Source organism: Haliotis rufescens, unplaced genomic scaffold (assembly GCF_023055435.1).
Source record: "Haliotis rufescens isolate VD_foot unplaced genomic scaffold, xgHalRufe1.0.p SCAF_14, whole genome shotgun sequence".
NCBI lineage: Eukaryota > Metazoa > Mollusca > Gastropoda > Lepetellida > Haliotidae > Haliotis > Haliotis rufescens.
In genome coordinates, this window is record NW_025963824.1 from 32,661,744 (window position 1) to 32,689,392 (window position 27,649).

Sequence of the window (27,649 nt, forward strand, 5' to 3'; positions counted from 1 at the left end):
TTTTTGTTTTCGCAATATTCTCGAAATCCCGTTAGAACACGCTTCCGTGCTGTACTGCAAGAAGCCCTCGCTATAGCGCGTGCTCGGGAGGATCGTTCATCTGACAGTCCCTTTACAGCTTCAGTAAGGGATCTCGAGAATTGTGCGCGTTCTGTCACCAGTCTCGACTCACATCGTGCTGCAGTTGCACGTGCAGGTCGCGAGACGTCAAATCAAAGCCGTAAACTAGAGCACATATTTGACATTTTTTTCCTTGTGGCATTTTCGCGGGAAAGAAAACTGCTAGAGATGTTGACCTCAACTAACCACTGCTCTTCCATCGAGCTGGATCCCGCCCCCGTATAGACGAATGCAAATATTGAATAAATTATCAAATGACTCTGCCAACGCATGTGAACGAAATCCTACACTCGAACAATGACAACCGATCTCAGGATCAAACAGGACCAGTGTGTACCTCTCCAAAACATCGGGCGTGTCATATACCAATTGCAGAACAGGGAGGGGCCGAGGTTGATAGAACAGCTGGCGCAAGGCTAAAAGATTAGAAGGTTGTGCTACGGTTGAATAGCCGCAAATTCATGCCCACTACGAAGAGAAGGAGGCCAAATTTGTAGTGGGATTTTGGGTGCGGAATTCCCCAATGGTTGTATGTCCATGGCGCCTTCCTCAATCCTAGGCGGGAGTCTACCCGTGGCGGTAGTCGTGCTGATCGCCGTCGTCAGAGGTAGGTCGTTGATTTTTTCCTAACATCAGCTTCACCCATGACCTCAATTGCAAAAACAACATGGCCGTGTGTATGCAGCTCACTCGGCTCAATCACCGTCGTCCCCGATACCCCCCTCACCATCCCCAGTGTTTCATGTTCTCATATCATCATATAATCATATCACAGTCTGGGGCGTTCAATTGCACGCGCGGTATCTCAGTTTAACAATGCTAGGCGAAGATGGTGCTCGCTCGCTCCCTCCCAGCCGTGCTTCTCGATCGCTGCCTGTTCTGTCCATGCCCGGGGTTACTGACCAACAATCGGGAGGATATACGACCCATTTATCACCCCACCCCGTCCAATATCATTAATATGTACCGACAAAACACACGGCGGAGTTCTCCGTGGTCTATTACAAGACGGCATGTTACTGTCAGATACGTTTGTTTTGGGTTTTTTTTCGTGCTGGTTTGACGTGGTGAGTCTTACAAGGTCACGGGCTAACTGAATGGTATCGTTGGACAGTTGGGTCAGGCAGGTTGGTGGTAAGCCTCTAGGGTGCAGCACCTAAGAAATGTCCGATCAACGGCGTTGAATACGCCTCAATAACAATATCAGCCAGCCAACATAGATTTCGTTCCTTCTCCAGCTTTGACAGGCCATAGGGCACGGAATTGATTAAAAAATAGGTCTGTGTATAACCCGTCATATAGCGGTGGGGAGGGGGAGCAAGCTATGCCCGACGTGGTGGACCTCTGTGGTGGGGAGGTGTGTGACTACTAACAAACAAATTTATGTCAGGGAGGGATGGAAGTGAATTTCACCGTTGACCTGATTTTGTGGAGGCGTGCTTTGATATTGTTGTTATCACCCCTCCACTACTGGGTGCTGATAATGGCCCTTTGTGGCGATGTTATCAACAATATCTTGCTTTCTGTCGTCATGTAATCATTACACTTTGATTAGGGGATAATTACCAGTGTTCATCAATGTGTGGCTGTAGTGTAAACAATGCATTTAAACTGCCTGCCGCTGGTATTGACATTGTATCACATAGTTGCACTCAGTGTCAACATTGTTTACAATTGCATCCATTACAATGGCTTCATTCATATGCAGTGTTGTGTAATGTGTAACAGAGTAAGCACTTGTAACCCATTGACACATGTGATAATAGTGTTTAAAGTGTGTACAGCATGGGATACCAGATATATACACCAGGAAACAGGACTGTTGTGGTTATCAATGAAACCAGGAAATACACCTCTTTGTGTACAATCAGGCCGTTGGTTCAATGTTTCATGAATGAAATCAGGACAGGAATTATCTAGGACTCTAAAGTAAGTGCCCTTGGCAGGCAAATTGGGGAAAAAGCAATGTTTTGTTCAACATTTGGATCTTTATAAAGTTATTATCTTCATAAATTCTGAGTTATTTTAACATTGCATTCAGCATGTTCAGCATAGTAATGTAAACATAAGCATTAAAATTAAAGCCTATCCCTTTTTGTTGGTTCTGTTGTCAGTGATTAAAAAATGACCTCTACAAAGCCATAACATTAGATATGATCAGATTAACATGAACTGGGAGTACCTTCAGCTTGACCCAGTCCAGATAAAACCATTCAGTGGTAGCAGTTGCAATAATATACGACAATCTTCTCTTTTTTCATTTTAGAAGTTTTATTGTTTTCTTATTTTTGTGTGTGTATTGAAGTTGTGTGTTACTTAATTTTTCCTTAAGTAAATTATTGTTGACATTAGGAAATGAAAGGATATTTTACGATGTAGACCACTACATCTGCAACATTAACATGAGGATTTTTTAAAACTATACTCCTTAACTTTCAGTAGGGGAAATCAGATATGTCATGCTCATGTCAACATGGTCAATCACTGGATTGTCTGGTCCAGACTCGATTATTTACAGACCGCCGTCATATAGCTGGAATATTGCAGTTTTGTGTATCATGGAATTATAAAGGTATCTCCATCAGAAGTGGAATAGTATATATAGTGTGAGAGACTTTCTTGTGTTCAACTCTTGCGTGTTTGGATTTATACCAATACCAAAGGTGTATCCCACGGCTCAAGTTTGAAGTGTTTGGTAACAACATGTTTCTCACGATTGAAGGGGGGCACTGGTGGCCCAGTCGTCTAAGGTGGTGCAATTCGCTGTGCAGAGTTGCGTCCCTTGGACACGCCAGAAACCTATGATTGTAGGTTCGAATCCCGGTTCGCCCTGATTATGTTTCTACGTTTATCAGCACCATACCCGTGTTCGTGGGTTTGACCAAAGTGGTAAACGTCTGAGACCTGCATCACTTTGGGCTTTCCTCCCACATTAAGCTGACACGCCGTGGTGTAACTTGAATACTGTTAAAAGCGGCGTTAAAACCCAACCAACTCACTCACTCACTCACTAATGATTGAACAATCGTTCACTCAAATTGTATTGTGTGGAAGATTAGTGTATCTACAAAGCTGTGATGTAATATTCATCTTGGCCACAGATTTTACCATTGTTCTATATTCTCCAGAATTTTGAAAAAGTAAGTCTCTTCCCCTCTCTGCCATTCCTGCATGTGTGGAGAGTAAGATGCCATTGTCATGGTCACTGCCTTTTGTAACCAAATTACCATTATCCGCAGATCTTAGAGTCCCAGATCTATATAGACTGTGAAGATAAGAGAGGTGGGGCAGCCTAGTGCTTAAAGCATTTGCTCATCTCATCGAAGGCTCGGGTTTGATTCCCCACATGGGTACAATGAGTGAAGTCCGTTTCTGGTGTCTCCCTTGTGATACTGCAGGTGCAAAAACAATCTCCCTCATGCATGGTGACAAAGCATCTGCACGCTGACACTTTCAGTAACTTAGCATTCTAAAAGCCCGTGAAAACGCCGGGGTAGAATAGGTCAAATCCAAATATCCAATAATCCTAGTAGATGTGATTAGTAGGTGTTGATTGCTGTAATATTGAACCAGTTTCCAATGCTTTAATTTTGATACGAATTGGAACTGAATATAACGGACAGAAAAAGTAAACATGTTGTTGTTATTATTATTATTATTATTATTATTATTTATCACATGTTTATATTATTATTTACAGATTAATATGAAAAATGCAGCAAAGAGGGTTTGGGTGAATTGGATTATTATTATTATTATTATTAAAGCGATTTTATTCATCGATAATCTTGGGATGGAGAAGCACAGTCATAAGTTGTAATGATGTAAGGGGACAGATTGCTCTGAAAGAATCCAGCTTATTTCATGATCTCATAACACAGAAAAAACTGTTAAGCTTAGAAATAAATATTCATGGTATGCAGGCTCGGCTCGAATCAGTAAATGTTTTATTTGACGATAATGATGACATTTATTTCCCTTTTGAGGCAATGAATGGAACTCCTGATAGCGTGAAGCACTCTGTTTAGTGTTTGTTCAAAGGTTGTAACCAGTCTCTTGTAATGGTGAATTAACTACTGAATAAATAAACATATGCTAGACACCCTGCTCTCATGTACATTTAAGTAAAAAAATTAAACACTTTAAACAAACCCGCTCTTAACTTTAGACTGCTTCTCCAGTGCCACTGTTTTACTGTGCAGAGTTGTGTCCCTTAGGTGACCCAGGAAACTAGGACCATGGGTTCGAATCCCAATTAGTTCTGATTATGTTTCTAGGTTTGTCAGCACCTGATATCACTGCATGTCCATTTCATGTTTACTGTGCAGAGTTGTGTCCCTTAGGTGTCCCAGGAAACTAGGACCATGGGTTCGAATCCCAATTAGTTCTGATTATGTTTCTAGGTTTGTCAGCACCTTATCTAAGCTTGTGGGTTTCACCAAAGTGGTAAGAGTATATGACATGCATTTCTTTGGGGTTAACTTGTGCATCAAGTGGACATGGCATGATATAACTGAAATACACGCACATCAAGTGGACATGCCATTATATAACTGAAATACTCCCACATCAAGTGGACACACCATGATATAACTGAAATACTCCCATATCAAGTGGACACGCCGTGATATAACTGAAATACTCCCACATGAAGTGGACATGCAGTGATATAAGTGAAATACTCCCACATCGAGTGGACACGCGGTGATATAACTGAAATACTCCCACATGAAGTAGACATGCAGTGATATAACTGAAATACTCCCACATCAAGTGGACATGCCATAATATAAAAGAAATACTCCCACATCAAGTGGACATGCCATGATATAAATGAAATACTCCCACATCAAGTGGACATGCCATAATATAAAAGAAAGACTCCCACATCAAGTGGACAAGCCGTGATATAACTGAAATACTCCCACATCAAGTGGACATGCCATAATATAAATGAAATACAGTGATCCCTCGCTACAACGCTACCTTCAGGGTCCAAATAATTGGTGAGCATTATAGATGATCAGCGGTTTAACGAAGGTCGAGTCGTAGGTGGTAGATGACCAACAAAACAGTATACATGCTCTGCCTACCTAACACAATCTACCTTGCACGTTTCAGGATTTCAAAAAAGATTAGAATAGAAGTTATTTATGATTCATTCATAATGTAGAAAAAGATTTATCGAGTATTAATATGCGCTTTAAAAAAAACAATACATCGTATCCCTTCAGGTGAATAAACAGGTAGATCTATAACAAACTTTGTCTATATAAGAATGAAATTTGATATAAAACATCACTAGACATGATGATTTACCATTTAAAATGTATTTCCTGCTCTCTAAGGTATTCTTTTATATGCTGAGATTAAGATTACCGTGTGTATTTTCTCGTAAACTAAGCTGGAAATAGCAATCAGCTGTGCACGCGTCTCCTCCCAATATACTGGTGATTCAGTTAAAACGTACCCAGTGATACCACTTTAAAGAAATTTGATGCAATGGTCGGAAGAAATTGTATCTGATATTATTATTTTATCAGGAATAATATATTCCAATATCGTGTTATTTTAGTTGCAGCTTCCACCATATATACTTAAAATTATAAGAACGACAAGCATAGCGCTTTGGTACAGATTGTATGCAGGATATTTTGGGACGTATGAAATGATTTTGACCAGTCATTGAGGGACTTCCCGCGCTATATGTATTTCGATAGCGAAAACGTTATGTTGACATTTAATAGTCAAACTGCCTCAAATATGACTTTTAGCGAGTCATGGTATAGCATTTACATGTGTATCCATTCTCTTGCAACTAAAGTTCATTTCAAGGCGTCAATAGCGGTAATCTGACTGTGGTTGCTGTTAATAACGGTGAGTTGTGCGATCTACTGATCACTTCGCATACAATTTTGCCGAAATTATTGTAAACATTATTATAGAATCTAATAATTGAATGAAATTTTAAATATAATTAAAAAATATATATTGCAACATTAGTCCAGATAAACAATGAACTTTTTTTTTTTTATTACCAGATATTATAATAATAGGATTCAATTGCGTACTTCGGTTCGGATTTGTTGACTGGTATTTCTGGTGTTACGTGATCGCAGTGATCAGCTGATAATGTTTTCTGAGATGGGGGAAAACATCGTGTCTTTGGAAAATTTGAGTTTATTGAAAATGCTAGTAAATTTTGGGAGCCATGCTTTACCAAGCGCCATAACCGAGTTAGCGCTGTATTGAAGGGTGCAATAACGAGGGAACACTGTACTCCCACATTAAGTGGACATGCCATGATATAACTGAAATACTCCCACATCAAGTGGACATGCCATGATATAACTGAAATACTCCCACATCGAGTGGACACGTCATGATATAACGTGACACAATGTGATAATATTTTTATAACTAGAATACTTCCACATCAAGCTGTCATGCCGTGATATAACTGAAATACGCCTTGATAATATTATTATAACTGAAATACTCCCACATGAAGTGGACATGCCGTGATATTACTGAAATACGCCCACATTACTTAAATACTGTTCACAGTGGTGTTAACCCAAGTACACTTATGACCCTGTGAATGTTTCAGGAAGAATAAGCGTGTAAGAGACTCAGGTAATCAGGCTATTGTGACTTCACTGTGTGTCTTTGTCTCCTGTTTATATCGAACGTGGGGGCACAGGTGGCCCAGTCATCTAAGGCGCCGCTATTCGCTGTGCAGAGTTGCGTCCCTTGGACACGCCAGAAACCTATGATTGTGGGCTCGAATCTCGGTTCGCCCCAATTATGTCTGAGACCTGCATCACTTCGGGCTTTCCTCCCACATTAAGCTGACACGCCGTGATATGACTGGAATACTGTTAAAAGCGGCGTTAAATCCAACTCACTCACTTATATCGAACGTTGGTCACGGTTTCATTCACTGGTTTGCATGAATCATCACTGTAGTACATTGCAATACAGAAATCGGTTTCATCTTAGTGCCAGCATGGCATTATGCGTCGCAGCTGTATTCCAGCTACCGTATTCGACGTAATAAGCGCCCCGCTCTAATAAGCGCCCACGGGTATATTTGCTAATATATTGGCTTTTGAACAATCCCAATTAGCACCCCTTCCGATTGATCAATGTACACAAGACCTATTTGTTCGTGTATAATACGCACTCCTGTGTAATTTGCACCCTCAATTATGGGCAATTAAATTCTGGAAAAATATATCTGTCGTATATAAACATTTCAGGCTGACAGCATAAACCACGAAATTTATCTTTCAACTCTGTTTTTTTCTCCAAAATAATATTCTAATAAGAGCCCCCTCCAAAATAATATTCTAATAAGAGCCCCCTCCAAAATAATATTCTAATAAGAGCCCCCTATTTCTAATTTTGAGAGCCCCCTGGGCACTTATGACTTCGAATACGGTATATCATAGGAGTAGTTAACCCCTAAAACATTTGCCTTCCGGGGTCTCAAAACATCCTGGTGCAACTGTTTGATAGGCATTCCTTAGAATGACGGATGACAAGGTAGACACAATTTATGGATATACAACTTCTTTGATACTGTAAACAGCGAGGTTACGATATAGATCCTTATACTGTTGTCAAGGAATACTGAATGAGGAACATTGTACTGGCTTCCACCTCATGTGTTCTCTGTCCATCGTGTTGTGACAGTATTATCCCTCTGTTGTCAGCACTTGCTCATGTTATCCCACTGATGTATGCAATTGTTACTGTTATTCCTCTACTGTTAATCCTCCACCTACTATATGTACCGGGGTAGAATAGGTCTTCAGAAACCAATGCTTGCTGTAATAGGCAACTATGCTTGTCGTAAATGGTGACTTACGGGATCGGGTGGTCAGGCTTGCTGACTTTGTTGATGCTTGTCATCGATCCCAATTGCGTGGATCGATGCTCATGATGTCAATCACTGGATTGTCTGGTCCAGACTCGATTATTTCACAGACCACCGTCATATAGCTGGAATATTGCTGACTGCGATGTAAAACAACAAATCAACCAACCAATCCACCTACTATATATATTCTTTAATATGTCCCTCATTCAGTCTTGCTTGACAACGGTATAAGGATCTATACAGAACTGCGCTTTGTACAGTATTAAAGAAGTTGTTATTCATAAATTGTGTCTACCTTCCTGGTGCAATATGAATATTTATATACCGTTTTCGACGGAATAAGCGCCTCGCTCTAATAAGCGCCCATGGCGATATATGCTAATATATTGGCTAGTGAACAATCCCATTTAGCACCCCTTCCGGTTAATCAATGTACACAAGACTTATTTATTCGCGTATAATACGCACTCGTGTGTTATATGCACCCTTAATTATGGCCCATTACATTCTGGAAAAATATATCTGTCGTATATAAACATTTCATATAAACCACAAAATTTATCCTTTAAGTCTGTTTCAGAGTTATTTTCACCAAAATAATATTCTAATAAGAGCCTCCTATTTCTAATTTTGAGAGCGCCCTGGGTGGTTATTACGTCGAATACGGTAATTATGACTTGACTTCAATCATTTCTGTGTTTATGGAGGTGTAAACATACAAACTGGTGTGCATAGTGTGTTAATAGACGTTGAGTATCTCCATAAATGGAAAAACACATTGTTCAGGGCAGTAATGAAACACAAGCTCCATCTATTCCATTAATATTCAATCAGGAACCAGTTGTCTGTTAGTGGATGTGGCCTATTTTGTCTCTTGGTTTCTGGGGGGCTGTCGGGTAGCCTAGTGGTTAAAGCGTTCGCTCGTCACGCTGAAAACCCGGGTTCGATTCACAAAATGGGTACAATGTGTGAAGCCCATTTCTGGTGTCGCCCGCCGTGATATTGCTGGAATATTGCTAAAAGCGGCGTAAAACCATACTCAGTCACTCACTCACTTGGCTTCTGGAACGAACGCTAAAACGAAAGCTTGGTTAGCCATGGAATCATTTGCAATTTGATTATTACCTGTGATAGGGTCAGAGATATACTTGTACTTTTCTGTCTGTGAATCTAGATCTCTTTTGGACGTTTTGGGCTCTTTGTGGTTGAGGCAGAGTGGGGTTGGGGGTTGGTTGTTGAGGGTTGTGGTTGGGGTTGAGGGTTGGGGTTGGGGTTGGGGGTGGGGATGGGGATGGGGGTGGGGATGGGGGTGGGGATGGGGGTGGGGGTGGGGATGGGGATGGGGGTGGGGATGGGGGTGGGGATGGGGATGGGGATGGGGTTGGGGGTGGGGATGGGGGTGGGGGTGGGGGTGGGGATGGGGATGGGGTTGGGGATGGGGGTGGGGATGGGGATGGGGGTGGGGATGGGGTGGGGGTGGGGATGGGGATGGGGGTGGGGTTGGGGATGGGGATGGGGATGGGGGTGGGGGTGGGGATGGGGGTGGGGGTGGGGGTGGGGTTGGGGGTGGGGGTGGGGATGGGGATGGGGGTGGGGGTGGGGATGGGGGTGGGGATGGGGGTGGGGATGGGGGTGGGGGTGGGGATGGGGATGGGGATGGGGTTGGGGGTGGGGATGGGGATGGGGATGGGGGTGGGGATGGGGTTGGGGATGGGGGTGGGGTTGGGGGTGGGGGTGGGGATGGGGGTGGGGGTGGGGATGGGGGTGGGGATGGGGGTGGGGGTGGGGGTGGGGTTGGGGGTGGGGATGGGGATGGGGGTGGGGATGGGGATGGGGGTGGGGATGGGGATGGGGGTGGGGGTGGGGATGGGGGTGGGGATGGGGTGGGGGTGGGGATGGGGATGGGGATGGGGGTGGGGATGGGGGTGGGGATGGGGGTGGGGGTAGGGGGGCCCAGTGTCCCCACTGTACCAACTACCATTGAAACATGAAGTATTTGTGACACCCTTGCCCTCGTGGTATGTACTTGTTCACTTGTCTGAATCATACCCAAAGATGGGTCTGACACTCGACATCGAGGGCAGAAAACAAGGACTGGACAGCCCAGAAGTGTTGGTTTGGTATCCGTGTTAAACTGATTAATGATATCTCTGTGGGCTTGCACAATAAAATCGACATTAGTCCTTTACAAGGGATTTCCACTGTGCCATAGGTGCTCTATTACAAAGAATTTTAACTGTGCCATGGATGCTCTGTTACAAGGAATTTCAACTGTGCCATTGACGCTCTATGAAGAGAATTTCAACTGTGCCATTACTCTCTATTACAAGGAATTTCAACTGTGCCATTGACACTCTATTACAAGGAATTTCTTCTGTGCCATTGACACTCTATTAAAAGAGTTTCATCTGTGCCATAGGTGCTCTATTACAAGGAATTTCAACTGTGCCATTGGCACTCTATGAAAAGAATTTCAACTGTGCCATTAACACTCTATAACAAGGAATTTCACCGGAGCCATTGACTCTCTATTACAAGGAATTTCATCTGTGGCAATGACACTCTATTCAAAGAGTTTCATCTGTGCCATAGGTGCTCTATTACAAAGAATTTCAACTGTGCCATTGGTGCTCTATGAAAAGAATTTCAACTGTTCCATTGGCTCTCTATATAAAGAATTTCAACTGTACCATTGGCGCTCTATGAAAAGAATTTCAACTGTACCATTGGCGCTCTATGAAAAGAATTTCAACTGTGCCATTGGTCCTTTATGAAAAGAATTTCAACTGTGCCATTGACACTCTATTACAAGGAATTTTATCTGTGCCATTGACACTCTATTACAAGGAATTTCATCTGTGCAATTGGCGATCTATTAAAAGAATATCAACTGCGCCATTGACACTCTATTACAAGGAATTTCAACTGCGCCATTGGCGCTCTATTAAAAGATTTTTACTGCATACAGGGAATGCTTACATACAGGGAATACTTACATACAGGGAATACTTACATGCAGGGAATACTTACATACAGGGAATACTTACATGCAGGGAATACTTACATACAGGGAATACTTACATACAGGGAATACTTACAGGGAATACTTACATACAGGGAATACTTACATACAGGGAATACTTACATGCAGGGCATACTTACATGCAGGGAATACTTACATGCAGGGAATACTTACATACAGGGAATACTAACATACAGGGAATACTTACATGCAGGGAATACTTACATACAGGGAATACTTACATGCAGGGAATACTTACATACAGGGCACACTACATCTTCCACATGATTTCGAGGGCAGTGTGTTACAAATGTTAAGGACCAAGGACGTCATTGATCCTTCTGTACTTGACACTTGAGTCAGGTATTGACAAAATTCTCCAATTGCAACATTTTCATGGTTCATAATGATGTGACCGGTAATGTTGAACGATTCTTACTGATCTTGTAGCCTGTTATCAGGCATGGCGTTAAACAATACAGAAGCATGTGTCTAGTACACACAAATGTGCGGAATGGAGGCGAAATAAAAAGCATTTTGCATCTCATGGGATGCACAATAATATTCATTGTATCCAGCTCTTGACCACAAATAAAGGTTATGTAATTCAAGTTATTTACAGGAGCCTCATATTTCCCCGTAGGGACTTAAATGAAATTAAGTATTGGGCATTGCCCGGGCCCCTAGTTGTGTAGGTCAAGGTTGGAAGTTATGGTGCCCTGGGTCACTGGAAGGACTTTTTCTTGACCTGCCGAGAGTCCAATATTTTCTGCAGCAAATGACAGTAGAAATCCCCAGTTTGAATTTATAAATTCTTATTACCTCAGGATGTAAGAAAAAATGAACTAAAAATCCAATCTCAGAACAGAATCACTCCATTTTTTTCCTAATTTGCTTGCAAAGGGTACTTTGTTTGGAATCTGATATAAATATATCCGTGCTTGTTGTTGTAGTCGACTACAAATCTTGAACTGTCAAAACCACCAAAACACTGCCTCATGTTGTGCTCACCCGGGAAGATCCAGGTTGGAATGGTTTCCAGCAACTCATGCTTCTTCCCCGTTAAGATCCGTGTTGGAATTGGTCTTCAACAACCCTTGTTGCCCTTGGGAAGATCCAGGTTTGGATTGGTCTTCAACAACCCTTGTTGCCCTTGGGAAGATCCAGATTTGGATTGGTCTTCAGCAACCCATGTTGCCTCCGGGAAGATCCAGGTTGGAATTGGTCTTCAGCAGCCCTTGTTGCCTCCGGGAAGGTCCAGGTTGGAATTGGTCTTCAGCAACCCTTGTTGCCTCCGGGAAGATCCAGGTTTGGATTGGTCTTCAGCAACCCATACTTGTTCCCCGGGAAGATCCAGGTTTGGATTGGTCTTCAGCAACCCATACTTGTTCCCCGGGAAGATCCAGGTTTGGATTGGTCTTCAGCAACCCTTGTTGCCTCCTGAAAGATCCATGTTGGAATGGTTTCCAGCAATCCATGCTTCTTCCCCGTTAAGATCCGTGTTGGAATTGGTCTTCAGCAACCAATGTTGCCTCCGGGAAGATCCAGGTTTGGATTGGTCTTCAGCAACCCTTGTTGCCTCCGGGAAGATCCAGGTTGGAATTGGTCTTCAGCAACCCAGGCTTGTTCCCCGGGAAGATCCAGGTTAGAATTGGTCTTCAACAACCCATGCTTGTACCCTGTGAAGATCCATGTCACATGTCCCACAACATTTGGGATTATCTACAGATCATTCACATGCCTGTATAAAACTTGTGGAAACTTGTACACCGATTAAACTACACCTTAATGACTTAAAGAAACCACATTGATTAACAACATCTGGTTCATGTGATTCACACTGTATGTTGGTTAATTACGCACTCAGCAATATTCCAGCTCTATGACGGGGGTCTGTAAATAATCGAGTCTGGACCAGACAACCCAGTGATTGACATCATGAGCATCGATCCACGCAATTGGGATCGATGACATGCATCAAGGTAGTCAGCAAGTCTGACCACCCGACCCTGTTAGTCGCCTCTTACGACAAGCATAGTCGCCTCTTACGGCAAGCATGGATTGCTGAAGACCAATTCTACCCTGCATCTTAACCGGTCTGATTCACGCTGATTTCATTACGTGGAGTATCAAAATATAGTGGATTGCGCTGCAATACGTTGACATAGATCAATGAAAGTTTTTATATAAAAAGAAACTCTGTGTCATTGAAGTGAAGTTTCATTTCTTTCCAATGGTTCAAAAAAGAGTGTTCTTATACTTATAACAATAAGGAGGTAGCATATACTACCCAGGTAGCGTTGGGCAATAGGGGTTGGGTACCCGGGTTGTATCGTACAGTTCGCACCTTTTTTAAAAAAAACCCAGCTGTCTAGAAGGGGGTGCGCATTATACACGCAATAATGAGTTTTGATGTTTTTTCCCCCCAACGGAAAGACATTACCTTGAGCATGTAACGCCGGAAATACCATGTCAACAAATCCATACTGAAGTACGCAAATTAATCATGTAATTACACACTCTGGCTATAAAATGAGTTATTTGTATATCTGGACTTATGTTTGTTACTTATTTCATTAATTTTATTCAAAATTCCTTTTAATATTGTTTTAATTCATTTCGGCGAAATTGTCTGTGAAGCAACTGTGTCATGATTTTACATAAATTAATGATGTATTGCTGTAAAATGTACATGTTTGATTTTATGCCGCTTTTAGCAATATTCCAGCAGTATCACAGCGGGGGTTACACATTGTACCCATATTGGGAATCGAGCCCGGGTCTTCCGGTGTGATGAGCGAACTCTTTAAACACCAGCGGGGAGGTCGGGTAGCCTAGTGGTTAAAGCGTTTGCTCGTCACACCGAAGACCCGGGTTCGATTCCAGACATGGGTACAATGTGTGAAGCCCATTTCTGGTGTCCCCCACCGTGATATTGCTGGAATATTGCTAAAAGCAGCGTAAAACCATACTCACTCACTCACTTTAAACACTAGGCTAACATAATCTTGAAGGACCAAAGCTACTTTGTTCACTGTTCTTGTCCTTTAATAGATTTATTCTTGAAACACATGCTGTATTCCAATAAAATAAGATGATGAATTATTGTCTGGATACTAAATAAGAGTTACGTGATGAAAGCATAGCAAATTCACACTGATGTCATCGGGGCGGTCGGGTGATTCGGTCAGGTGACATCAGGGGTAGATTTAACAGCAAATTTGTGTGTAGCTAGCAGGGTATGCTCCTTTTTAAAGTTACTGGCATTTCTCCGAACTAACTGAACCAGAAATAAATGTTTGACTTGGAGGCCACAAGTGTGTTACCCAGGGGGCCACACTCCGTCGCAGTGGTGACTCGGCATAACACCACTGCCACAGGCTAATTTGCATATCACGTGACCGGACTTTTCTCTTGTTTGTAAACAAATGCGCTTTTTCAGAAATCAGTATAGAACGGACTAATGCAAGTATTTGGGGGCGCTTTACATATTGTTTTGCATAACTATATATATATGCTACTACAACTGCGACAGTGAGTTGCATGACAATATATATTTATGCATCAAAGTGACCGTGTCGCTAGCTCTCTGTTGGGCTTCGATTACACCACGTGGAGCCGTACAACCAATGTAAACATAGGATAACTACGCAAAAACAAGTAGATATTTACGTAGTTGCATACTTTCTAAATGAAAGTTAACCATTCTTTGACATTTGTTTATGAAAATGTGTAGACTTGTCAAACATGAAACGGATGAAAAGCATATACAAATCTTGAATGGACTGTGAAAGATGTGACGAATCGTCACATGGCGCTGGCCTGTGGCAGAGGTACTATGCTAGCTGGCTGCCGGCCTCATGGAACTCTTGGTAGGAGAGTGCTCAGAGGGCTCCAAAGATTTTAGAACTCCCCACCCCTAAAACATAATTTCCTGCATTCTGAGATTTCATCTTGGCTTACATTTGCCTCATTTCATGGCAATTTTATGAGCAAATATAGATGTTGTTGTACACAACATAACAAAATGGCCGCCGGTCGTGTCCTTCTACCGAGATGATCTTTGTAGTTTGGATGAGTTGGTTAGGTGACTTGGTTGACAATGGGGGATCTTGCTCATGCTGTCAATCACTGGTTTGTCTGGTTCAAATTCTGTAAAGACGAGTTCAGCGTTAACATACATTGTGATAGTCGGTGACAGTCGATAAATTGATCCATACAAAGTAGTCATATCTTTGCTCATTAATCATTGAGTAATTAATAAAAAGTGGATTTATGTTTACAAAGTATGTCTTCTTAATGCTTGCATGCTTGCCGTAAAAGGCGACTATGCACGTCATAAGAGGCGATTAGCCGGATCGGGTGGTCAAGCTCGCTGACTTGTTTTGATGCATGTCATTATATCACAGTTGTGTAGATCACTGGATTATCTGGTCCAGACTCGATTATTTGCAGACCACTGTCATATAGCTGGAATATTGCTGTGTGCAGCATTAAGCAACAAACAAGCAAACTGAATGCTTGCCTTACCGTGGAGATTCTTGTTCAAAATTGTCCTCAATACTTCATAATTATTTCCATGGGAATAACAATGAAACTTCTTGCACTGATTGTTGCTCATGCTGTCAACCACTAGTTATCATGGTTATTGTGGCAGAGCCTAGCTAGATGACTGGTGTGTGTGATATGGTTGTAATGTGAGCAGATGTACAGTGAGCGGGAGGATGTCGCTGTCAGTATGTCACCTACTGTAGCAACTGGGGGCACGGGTGGCCCAGTCGTCTAAGGCGCCGCGATTCGCTGTGCAGAGTTGCGTCCCTTGGGCATGCCAGAAACCTATGATTGTGGGTGCGAATCCCGGTTCGCCCCGATTATGTTTCTAGGTTTATCAGCACCGTACCCATGCTCGTGGGTTTCACCGAAGTGGTAAACGTCTGAGACCTGCATCACTTCGGGCTTTCCTCCCACATTAAGCTGACACGCCGTGATATAACTGGAATACTGTTAAAAGCGGCGTTAAACCCAACTCACTCACTCACTCACTACTGTAGCAACTGAAACATCCTCAACAGGGTGCACACACCTCACCTGGTCACATGGCTGAATCTGTTGCTGTATGGACAGATGGACACAGTAGGAGACAATGTCACATGTTTGATAATGACCAATGTGACATGTTTGAGATGAGGTGAAACGGGGTTTAACGTCGCGTCCATGATTATTGCACTTATATAGCGACGTGCATGTTCGTGTGTGTGTGTGTGTGTGGCTGCTTGTACTAGTCCGGACTGATGCCGATTTATAGTGCTAGCACTCTGAGATACCATGACACAGTATACTGACTCTGAGCTGACCAGTCCTTGTTTTAGCCCCTCAATGCCAAGCCCCAGACAGGGTAACAACAAATCGCATCTTTTGACGTCTTTTGGTATGACGCGGCCGGGGATCGAACCCCAGACCTTCCGCTGTCTGGGCGAACGCTTAACCACTAGACCACGGAGGCGGTCGACATGTTTGATAATACTTGATGTGATATATGTTTGATAATGACCCATGTGACATGTTTGATAATGCCCTATCAGGCCTCAAAGTTGCGACTAAAACGGTAGTCAATGCGACCTGAATTTCAGTTTGTCTATTGTCTAAAATTCAGAGGTGGCCAAATGACTTTGAGGCCTGCCTTTGTGACATATGTGATAATGCACTATATGACATGTTTGATAATGCCCTATGTGATATGGTTGATAATGCCCTACGTCATATGTTTGATAATGTCCTATGTGATATGGTTGATAATGCCCTATGGCACATGTTTGATAATGCCCTAAGAGATATATTTTTTATCGTAACCGATGATCCTATGTGTTATGTTTCATTTTGCCATATGTGAAATATGTTATCAAATAGTGTTTTCAATGTAGAGCTGGGTTACCTGTAGATTTAACCATGCTAACTTGAATTAGGAACCGAATTGCAGCTGAGGTTTCAAATGTTAAATTTGACAGGGTTAAAACTACTGGTAAACTAGCTCTACATTGAAAACACAGTATGTTTATCTCCATTCTACCATGACTAAATAAAAACGTGAACTCTTTGGAGCTAGCAAATATATTGAGTGAAGCGGCATCGGTTGAGTCCAGTGTTTTGAGAGAGCTGTCGATCTGAATTACGGAATCACCAACAACAGCCTTTAAACAAAGTATATCGCTGTATATGCTCAAGCAGTCTGTTTACACCGTAATATTTCACTCGAACATGACAGGCATTGAAAGCATATAAGCACAGCAACTTGGTAAGCTAACATGAAGTGGGTACTCCTAAAGAAAACTTAGCCAGCTTTGCAAAGCTTTCGTTCTACACCGCATGTCACCATTATGACATCATATCGCACATTATGACACAAAAGATATGATGTCACAGCCAGATTCCAAGCTCTCTGATGTCCTCAAAACTTAAGATACATTCTCTATGTAGATGTCTATCGTGTTTTCTGCACAAAATGTGTTGCCACACATCCCATGAATATTGTAGTAACCACAACTTTTCATTTTGTAAGTTATAATTGTAGATATAATTATTCTAATATGCAAATAACTAAATAACTGAAAATGAAGTTCTATTTTATAAATATAAGCTTCCATGGTGATGTGACCATAAAATTGGCTATATCTACACAGGGGGTTTATTGTGATTTTGACAACCTCTGATTGACCATTCAGAATCGAGTAATTTCCAAATTCATGGTAGAATGTTTGATAATGCCCCATGTAATATATTTTTGATAATGCCCCATGTAATATATTTTTGATAATGTCCCATGTAATATATTTTTGATAATGCCCCATGTAATATATTTTTGATAATGCCCCATGTAATATATTTTTGATAATGCCCCAAATGATTATTGTTAATGTCCCATGTGATGTTTGATAATGCCCCATGTGATACATGTTTGGTAATGCCCCATGTGATGTTTGATAATGCCCCATGTGATGTTTGATAATGTCCCATGTGATGTTTGATAATGCCCCATGTGATACATGTTTGATAATGCCCCATGTGATGTGTGATAATGCCCCATGTGATGTTTGATAATGTCCCATGTTATATTTGGTAATGCCCCATGTGATGTTTGATAATGCACCATGTGATGTTTGATGATGCCCCGTGGGATTTTTGGTAATGCCCCATGTGATATATGTTATGTAAAGCCCCATGTGATATATGTTTGGTAATATCCCATGTGATATATGCTTGGTAATGCCCCATGTGATATATATGTTTGGTAATGCTCCATGTGATATATGCTTGGTAATGTCCCATGTGATATATGCTTGGTAATGCCCCATGTGATATATGCTTGGTAATGCCCCATGTGATATATGTTTGGTAATGCACCATGTGATATATGTTTGATATCTCCCTCTCTGTGTTGCAGCCAATGGGGAGGACTCTGCAGGGTTTGAGGCAGGAATACGGGTGTACCAAGACGTAGATGTAGTTGTTACACAGAAGAACGGACAGTTGTTGCTCAACTGCTCTGTCAAAGCCACTTCAGACTTTGGGCCTTTCCAATACGAGTGGCTAAAGGATGACAAACTTATAGAATTTGAAGAAGTCAACCCCAAAATAAAACTGCTTTCAAATGGGTCACTATATTTCAAAAAGTTCAGGAAACGAAAACGTCGAACGGACGAAGGAGATTACACATGTATTGTCAAGAACAGCATTGGAAGTGTTATAGCTAACCATGTACACGTTCAAGTTGCAAGTAAGTACTACTTTGTATTCTTTGAGAACTGTTTTTTATATATTTGTTCAGAGTACCAATGTTAGGCCACAATTAATTGATTATTACATTTTCATCCATTTGTTTGGCCTCAGTCAAATCTTATGCAGAATGTTAAGGTCAAAACGATGTCACACTAGAAATGACATCACAGCTGAATATTGTTGCGGTCATTCGACAGATATGGTTTTCTAAGACGGCGGTCGTGATCGGTGCATTTTTGTATTGGGGAGCTCAAAAGGATTACGAAATAATAGGTAATAAAGAAATTATTACACTGACATGTCTGTCTTACTAATATCACATAACTCATGCAAAAATTCATGTATTACCCTCGCTTTGACTCAGGAATTACTAGGGTGTGACACTTGTTTCATAAAATCAGTATGACACACAAGCTCATATAATAATCCCAATATGTCATGGCGCATTGTATTTCATTAGCTTTTGTATGTACTTCTCAAACTTGGAGGCCTATGAAGCCTAACTGTATATTCATGATTCAAGCTAGGGTGTGTCTGAAACAAGCTCACAGAATTCTGATCACATCTGATCATTTTAAACAAGGCCTTAATGCTTTAAATTTACGTTTTCGTCAGTGGTATTCTTGATGAACAAGGGCGGTGAGGTAACCTTGTGGTTAAAGTGTTTGTCGTCACACCGAAGTCCCATTTTTGATTTTGTTTTTGAGGTACAATGTATGAAGCCCATTTCTAGTGTCCCCTGGTTTAAGCGTTCACTTGTCACGCCGGGGACCCGTGTTCGATTCCCAACATGGGTACAATGTATGAAGCCCATTTCTAGTTTCCCCTGGTTACAGCGTTCGCTCGTCACCCCGAGGACCCGGGTTCGAATCCCAACATGGGTACATTGTATGAAGCCCATTTCTAGTGTCCCCTGCCATGATATTGCTACAATAGTGCTCAAAGCGGCTGAAAACAATATGCACTCACTCGTGTTGAACATTCATTTTTGGCCCTCTGCTTTGCCAGTTGTGTTATATTTGTTGTGACAGTTAACGTGCTGTGAGAATGCCAGTTTCTGTTATTATCCTTCTCTTGCCCTTCATGATCTTTCTGAACCGACAAAATATTCCAGAACATTTTTTGCCGAGCTGGAGTGTTGTTGATCTGATTTTTAAAATGATATGCCAGGAGGCAATTTGTTTTGTCTTTTATCTTTTAGATTTTATTTTATTTTATTGTTTTGTACCAATTGTTCATGGACAAATGATGGAGTCTGTGTACATTTGTGTCCGTGTGGTTAATCAGAACTCGAATCGGGAATGTTGGGTGGGACAACTCTAGGTCATTACTAGGATTTATTTGTTTTTGTTTTGAGAAAGTTACATTGTGGATGAGTAATAGTTGGAAAGATATAAACAAACTTTGAAAGAAAGTTTATCTTTGTCTCACATACGTATAATGATATGCATACATACAAAATGTATCAATAAATTATGAAAATATTTTTAAGAACATTCCTTATTGTGCATAATTGCCTAAACATGTTTGTGTTCCTTGGAGTGAGTGAGTGAGTGAGTGAGTATGGTTTTACGCCGCTTTTAGCAATATTCCAGCAATATCACGGCGGGGGTCACCAGAAATGGGCTTCACACATTGTACCCATGTCGGGAATCGAACCCGGGTCTTCGGCGTGACGAGCGAACGCTTTAACCACTCGGCTACCCGACCGCCCTCCTTGGAACAATTATATGAGGGAGACACGTTCTGTTCTGACCGCCTCCGTGGTCTAGTGGTAGAGCGTCCGCCCGGAGAGCGGAAGGTCCAGGGTTCGATCCCGGGCTGCGTCATACAAAAAGACGTTAAAAGATTGTACTTGTTGTTACCCTGTCTGGCGCTCAGCATTAAGGGGCTAAAACAAGGACTGGTCTGCTCGGAGTCAGTATACGGTGTCTGAGTGGGGTATTCATGTTAAACTGCGGCATGGTATCTCAGTGAGCTAGCACTATAAATCAGCATCAGTCCGGACTAGTACAAGCAGCCACACACACACATACACGTACATGCACGTCGCTATATAAGTGCAATAATCTTGGACGCGACGTTAAACCCCATTTCACCTCACCTCACCTCACGTTCTGTCCTAGACCTTCCCCAGAGTGTTTGCGCTGCCCACCTGCAGCCGTTAGGAGGGGAGAGACAGGGTACCAGTCTAGCTCTATCCCACCTATTTCCCCATACAGCATTTCGCTGCGGTGAAACGTTGACCCATTTCCGTGTAACGGGTATATCCGTCGAGAGGAACGGTGACAGGCCAACAGAAAATCGCTGTGCGAGGAAAATGTTATTAAAATTAAAGTTAGAATCTGTACCCCCCCATTCTAAAAATCCCTTTTATCCAGACTCGTATGGGGATTTTCTGCCATATATATTTTTGTCTAAAATATGAACCATGTATAGCAGTACTCAGACCAGACGAATACTTATCTTGATACAAACAACACGTTCAATGTATGACAAATCAAGATCATTCGGCATCATCCATAATGGTATTATGATTGTGAATTATTGAAGGACTTCAGTAATATAATGAGGATAAGTAATGGAAAAAAAATGCCAATTGGTATTGTACTAATTGGGACATATTATCGTGGCATTTTGTCTGGCATTCAATTATACCACTAGTACCGAATCGTGCACACCCAAGCATAATGCACCCCCACAGGGAATGTGGGTGTTTGGGAAAAATGCTTTTTCGAGTTTTATGTGCAGGAAAAAAAGTACATTGTATTGCTTCATGTGAATGAGGGGTGGTCGGGTAGCCTTGTGGTTAAACCGTTCGCTCGTCGTGCCGAAGACCTGGGTTCGATTCCCGACATGGGTACAATGTGTGAAGCCCATTTCTGGTGTCCCTCGCCTTGATATTGCTGGAATATTGCTAAAAGCAGCGTAAAACCATACTCACGCACTCACTCACTCATTGCAATTAAATTCCCAATTAAGTACGTTTTTAATTTACTAGGCTTAGTTTTGTTTAACTGTCAACGTGTTTATTCAACAGTCTCCAGTACACACCTTCTCCAACACTTGCTGATAGTTGTAAAAACAGAGGGAATTGATTTCAGCTTTTCCAGTTAGATATCACGTGTTACGTTACGTGAGTTGATCACGTTGTCTCAAGTTCAGAAACTGTAATTTCATTATTGGTTATTTTATTTCTACTTTGTTGCTTATTTCAATGCAACCATATAATTAGATAGTTATTGATGGAAACATGAAATGAAATATATATATATAAAACTGTTATACTAAAGGTGTATCAGATAATTCTAGATGATCCCACTGATGCTTACTTCCGGCTCCGGCTCCGGCTCCCTACCGACGGATATTGATTTTTTTTTACTGTGTCAGCTGGGTTGACAATCTAGATCTAGGTGAGGGTCTTTTAAACTCTTTTGCCGAAAACATGGAGTATGAACAGTTTCAGTTTCATGTTGTTTAACGCCACACTTAACAATATTCCAGCCATATATCGAGTCTGGACCAGACAATCCAGTGATTGATAGTATGAACAAGGCAGTCTGATACAATTGGTGTATATATACAAGAATAGTTCTTGGAACAGTTGTTACAGATGAAATACATAGTTTTGTAGTCAGCGACAGGCTCGCTATCAGAGTGAGTGAGTGAGTGAGTATGGTTTTACGCCGCTTTTAGCAATATTCCAGCAATATCACGGCGGGGGACACCAGAAATGGGCTTCACACATTGTACCCATGTCGGGAATCGAACCCGGGTCTTCGGCGTGACGAGCGCATGCTTTAACCACTAGGCTACCCGACCGCCCCTCGCTATCAGAGGCTGGTGGACATTGCCAGTGGAACCTGATAGTAATACAGCTATACAAAACTGTGAGATGTTCTACCCTACATGCACACTTCCACCCATCCCCCATCATACACCCCCCACTCCCACCCTCTTAAAGCAGTGTTAATCCCAACTTACTTACTCACTCACTCACTCATACCACTAATAATGTGATAAATCATATCACGTCCACGTGTCATACCACTAGGAATGTGATAAATCATATCATGTCCATATGTCATACCACTAGGAATGTTATAAATCATATCACGTCCACGTGTCATACCACAAGGAATGTGATAAATCATATCACGTCCACGTGTCATACCACTAGGAATGTGATAAATCATATCATGTCCATATGTCATACCACTAGGAATGTAATAAATCATATCACGTCCACGTGTCATACCACAAGGAATGTGATAAATCATATCACGTCCATGTGTCATACCACTAGGAATGTGATAAATCATATCATGTCCATATGTCATACCACTAGGAATGTGATAAATCATATCACGTCCACGTGTCATACCACAAGGAATGTGATAAATCATATCATGTCCACGTGTCATACCACAAGGAATGAGATAAGATAAAATAAGATAAGATAATATTTATTGCAGAAACGTTCCATTACGGGACAGATGAAATTTTAAAAGACAAGACATTATGATTCATATATACATATATACAGACATACATAATTTACATTCCTGTAGACACATACAAAAACAAAATAATCAATCTTACATATTTGATGATATTTTTATACATGAAACGTCAACGGTTGATTATGAAGGGGTATTTATTGTTTAAAATTATAGATATGGAAACAAATGCAGTTGATATTGACTGCTTCATTATTTGACAGGATGTAGTGAAATAATTTATCTTCATGACTGTGAACATTTACATTTACATTTTGTCTGGATAATTTTTCAAAGAGTTTATTTCTTTCTTGAGTGTGTTTAATACAGTGAAGTAAGTAGTGATTTTCGTCATCAATGGTTGAACATGTAGAGCATAGCCTCTGATGTAGTGGGGTTGGTGGCTTTGTATGTCTTCCAAGTTCAATATTTAATTTATGGTTACTTAATCTTAGTTTAGAAAAGTGAACTCGATATTTTTTTACTTTACAGTGACTGAGATAGGGTTCTAATTTTATTTCATTTTAACTATCCTATATGTCCTAAGTTTGTTTCCTGTGCGTCTTGTTGCATTTACATCTTGAAGAGATTCCTCGAAGAGGGAGTTGAATTTAGATTTGATTGTCTCTTTGAATATTGGTGATAGGAAAGCTGAAGTACTCAAATTGTGTTTCCCTAAGAATAGATTGAGCTGGTAAACCCATCCTAATCGTTTTTTCACCAAATATGTACTTTCTGTAAAAGCGTTCTGAAGTATTATGTTTTTGGAAGAACATACATGGTGATAAAAATTTGCTATTTTGATTAATACTGTGTAGATAAGAGGGTAGAGTCCAAGTTCTGCTTGGCTTGCCCAGTTGTGTGTTGTTTTGTTGACACCTAATATGGATTTACAAAATTTGAGCTGCAGTTTTTCGGGGATAAATGAATCAAAGTTGTTCAGGAGGATTGATTCTACACCCCAGATTTCACTATTATATAAAATTACCTCAAGAGAGGTTTAGCACTGTTTTTAAGTTTACCATTAGCGTATTCCTAAATAATTATAACTATCTGTAACTGGTATTTTTGTATCACCCATGGTCCAAGTATTCTTTTCTTCTGTTTTAATTGATTTTCCAAACACTACAAGATTTGTTTTATCACTATTAATCTTAAGGTTATTTGTGGCACAAAATACCTTTAGTCCATCAAGTAACACTTGTAGTTTTTAGGGGGAATCGGCAAATAGAACTAAATCATCGGCAAACAACAAATGACAAATGTTGAAACCATTGAGTGTTATATTTTTGCTATCAGATTTGATATAATGTGGAAGGTCATTGAGGAATATATTAAATAATGTGGGAGACAAAATGCACCTTTGCCGTACCCCAATGTTGGATTTAAAGGATTGTGAAATGCCCTTGTCAGTTTTCACTTTATAAGAGATATCACTGTATAGTGATGATATTATTTTAAATATGTTTCCTGAGATTTTATTTGATAATACCTTTGTTAGGAGTAGTGATCTGTCAACTGAATCAAAGGCCTTTTGAAAATGTACAAAGCAAGTGTATAGTTTTATCTTTTTACTTTTTGTAGAATCTATTAATGTTTATATATTAGAATGTGATATATTATATCATGACTACGAATTGTACCATTAGTAATGTTATATATCATATCATACACCTCCCCCCCCCTATATCATGACCCCTATATCACATCACTAGTCATGAGATATTCCTGTTGAGAGTGAACACCGTCAACTGGTCATTGTTCAGCTGTGACTCATGTCGGGTCATATGACCAGTAGCCTCTGGAAGTAACCCACATGGCATTGTGCCAAGTCCCTAGTCCCCACAGATGGTCATCTGCTCTCCAGGATATAACTTTGTTATAGTCCAGCAGAGTATGTACATGGGGTTATCAAGGCCATAGTTAACTTTTTTTGACAGGGGGGGCAAATATTTGTACAAGTATTACTTGTCCCCAACTTGATTCAAATAAACCTGTTTTCTATGAAAAATCTAGAGGGGCAACTGCCCCCACTGCCTCCCCCCCCCGCTGGCTACGGCACTGGTTATACATGGTATAGATTGAGCACCATTTTTTTTCTAGTGTGATTCAATATAGATAAATTGTATTGGTGAATTGTAAGGATAAAAAGTTGTCAAATACGAATGGATTGTAAATTACAACCATACCAAATATTCAGGCAAACAATACTACACTCTCTCATAATTATTTGTTGTCATACCTTGTCTATTTATTCCCCAATATGTTCTTCAAAACAGTGTTCACATTCAATTTATCAAACGGGCAATACCCTCCACTTAAATGGGAATATATCATTTTGCGTTAGCATCAAATGGAATTCCTCCCTATCCTGCACTGCCTTTGGCCGATAACACACATGAATTCTCGTCTCAGTTATGTTTATGTTAGTTTCGCACCATTTAACCCACTAGTTGCAGGTGTGATATGATCCACTAGTTGCAGGTGTGATAAGGTCCACTAGTTGCAGGGGGGGCGGTCGGGTAGCCGAAGACCTGGGTTCGATTCCCGACGTGGGTACAATGTGTGAAGCCCATTTCTGGTGTCCCCATGATATTGCTGGAATATTGCTAAAAGCGGCATAAAACCATACTCACTCACTCACTCACTCGATAGATGCAGGTGTGTGATATGATCTACAAGTTGCAGGTTTGTGATGTAAGCCCCTAGTTGCAGGTGTGTGATATGATCCACTAGTTGCAGGTGTGTGATAAGGTCAACTTGCTGCAGGTGTGTGATATGATCCATCTTGTTGCAGGTGTGATTTGATCCACTAGTTGCAGGTGTGATATGATCCACTAGTTGCAGGTGTGTGATATGATCCACAAGTTGCAGGTTTTTGATGTAAGCCTCTAGTTGCAGGTGTGTGATATGATCCACTAGTTGCAGGTGTGTGATATGATCCACTAGTTGCAGGTGTGTGATATGATCCACCTTGTTGCAGGTGTGATATGATCCACTAGTTGCAGGTGTCTGATATGAGAGAGAGAGAGAGAGACCCAACTCACTCACTCACTAACCATTTCAAACTCAGTTCGTTCAATAAAAACATGTCTTTGCATGTACAAATACTGATTTATGTCTGTATAAACTAGCTTTATGAGTTACATGAATGTAAATGAGCTAACAATGTCATATTTAAGTTTCATTTATATATAAGCTAACAACATTATCATTTAATCAATATATCAGCTGATAATACAATGATTACATCTAAATATATCAGCTAACACTGTCAGGTGTTACATGCATATACATTGTGCGCCTTTTTCAGTGAATGAGAGTTGAACAATGTTTCTGTCATGTCTAGTACTGGTGTATCATATGAACATGGTATTTTAGGTATTGGAACATTGATACCTGCCTGCAGAGCTATAGATACGTTTTTGGTTATTTGGTTATTTTACCCAGGGGTTTGATTTTGATTGGGCATCCACAAGTTTTAGAGGGTATTTAATTTTTTTACCCCCCTGTTTCTTCACATTTGGGTATTTAAATTAAAACCTGTTTCGTAACAGTCCCTGTAAATCATTTGAAAATATGTGAATAGTAGTATACATGCATCTGCTTGCAGGTCCCACTCCATCTTTTGTTAATTTGTTTATTTCTTTAATCACCAATAAGCGACTACTTAAGAGTCAACATGTACATTGACTAGGCATGATGTGCTTTTAAACTGGCATCTATCAGTATGTTTGTCGCAGATGCTTTTCCGAATGTAACTGTTGGTAAGTGAATTTGGCGATCGGCTGATACACAATCATTTTTTCTTTTCAATAGCGTATTTAGATTTTTGGGAGCGTATTTGATACGCTGGGATTTGATTTGTCTGCGTATTTCAGTTTATTTAATGCATATTTTACACAAATACGAGCTCTGTCCCTATATTGTCATTTTCTCCAAGCGTTGTTGCTGTTATTTTACTGGGACAAGTATTGACCAAGGAATTAACAGTGAGAACCCGATGTAGCTGTTGTATGTGTGAATATGTATCTTGTAAAGAAACGTAAGTCACACTGCATTGCATTGTTTGGGGTAGAGGGAAGTCATGGGATGATAATGGTCGTATATACCCAGGTGCTATTACAATGTTGAACAAAGACTTATGGATGCACTGCTTCAGAATGCCAGTAGAGAGATGGGATACAAGCTGTGTTTCAACCTTGTGTTATAGCAGGGCAGGTGACCACCTAATATCCCTGGCAGTCTGCCAGCTGCCCACTGACAATGTATACTCCCATAATGCACTGGTGTAGTGGCTATTGAGGTCAACTTCATACCAGGGTGAGTGGTCAGTAGAGGCTGACCAAT

General features: G+C 40.9%; 1 protein-coding gene across 1 annotated transcript in view; it reads left to right on the forward strand.

Annotated features, from left to right (window-relative positions):
- The first annotated feature begins 309 nt into the window (after positions 1-309).
- The window catches only part of LOC124117148 (protogenin-like), a 70,674-nt gene continuing 43,334 nt past the window's right edge, over positions 310-27,649 (forward strand). The window contains exons 1-2 of the mRNA XM_046478892.2: positions 310-727; positions 18,466-18,798. Of these exons, the coding sequence (XP_046334848.1) occupies positions 652-727; positions 18,466-18,798 (409 nt within the window). The 5' untranslated portion in view covers positions 310-651. The remainder of the gene's footprint in view (positions 728-18,465; positions 18,799-27,649) is intronic.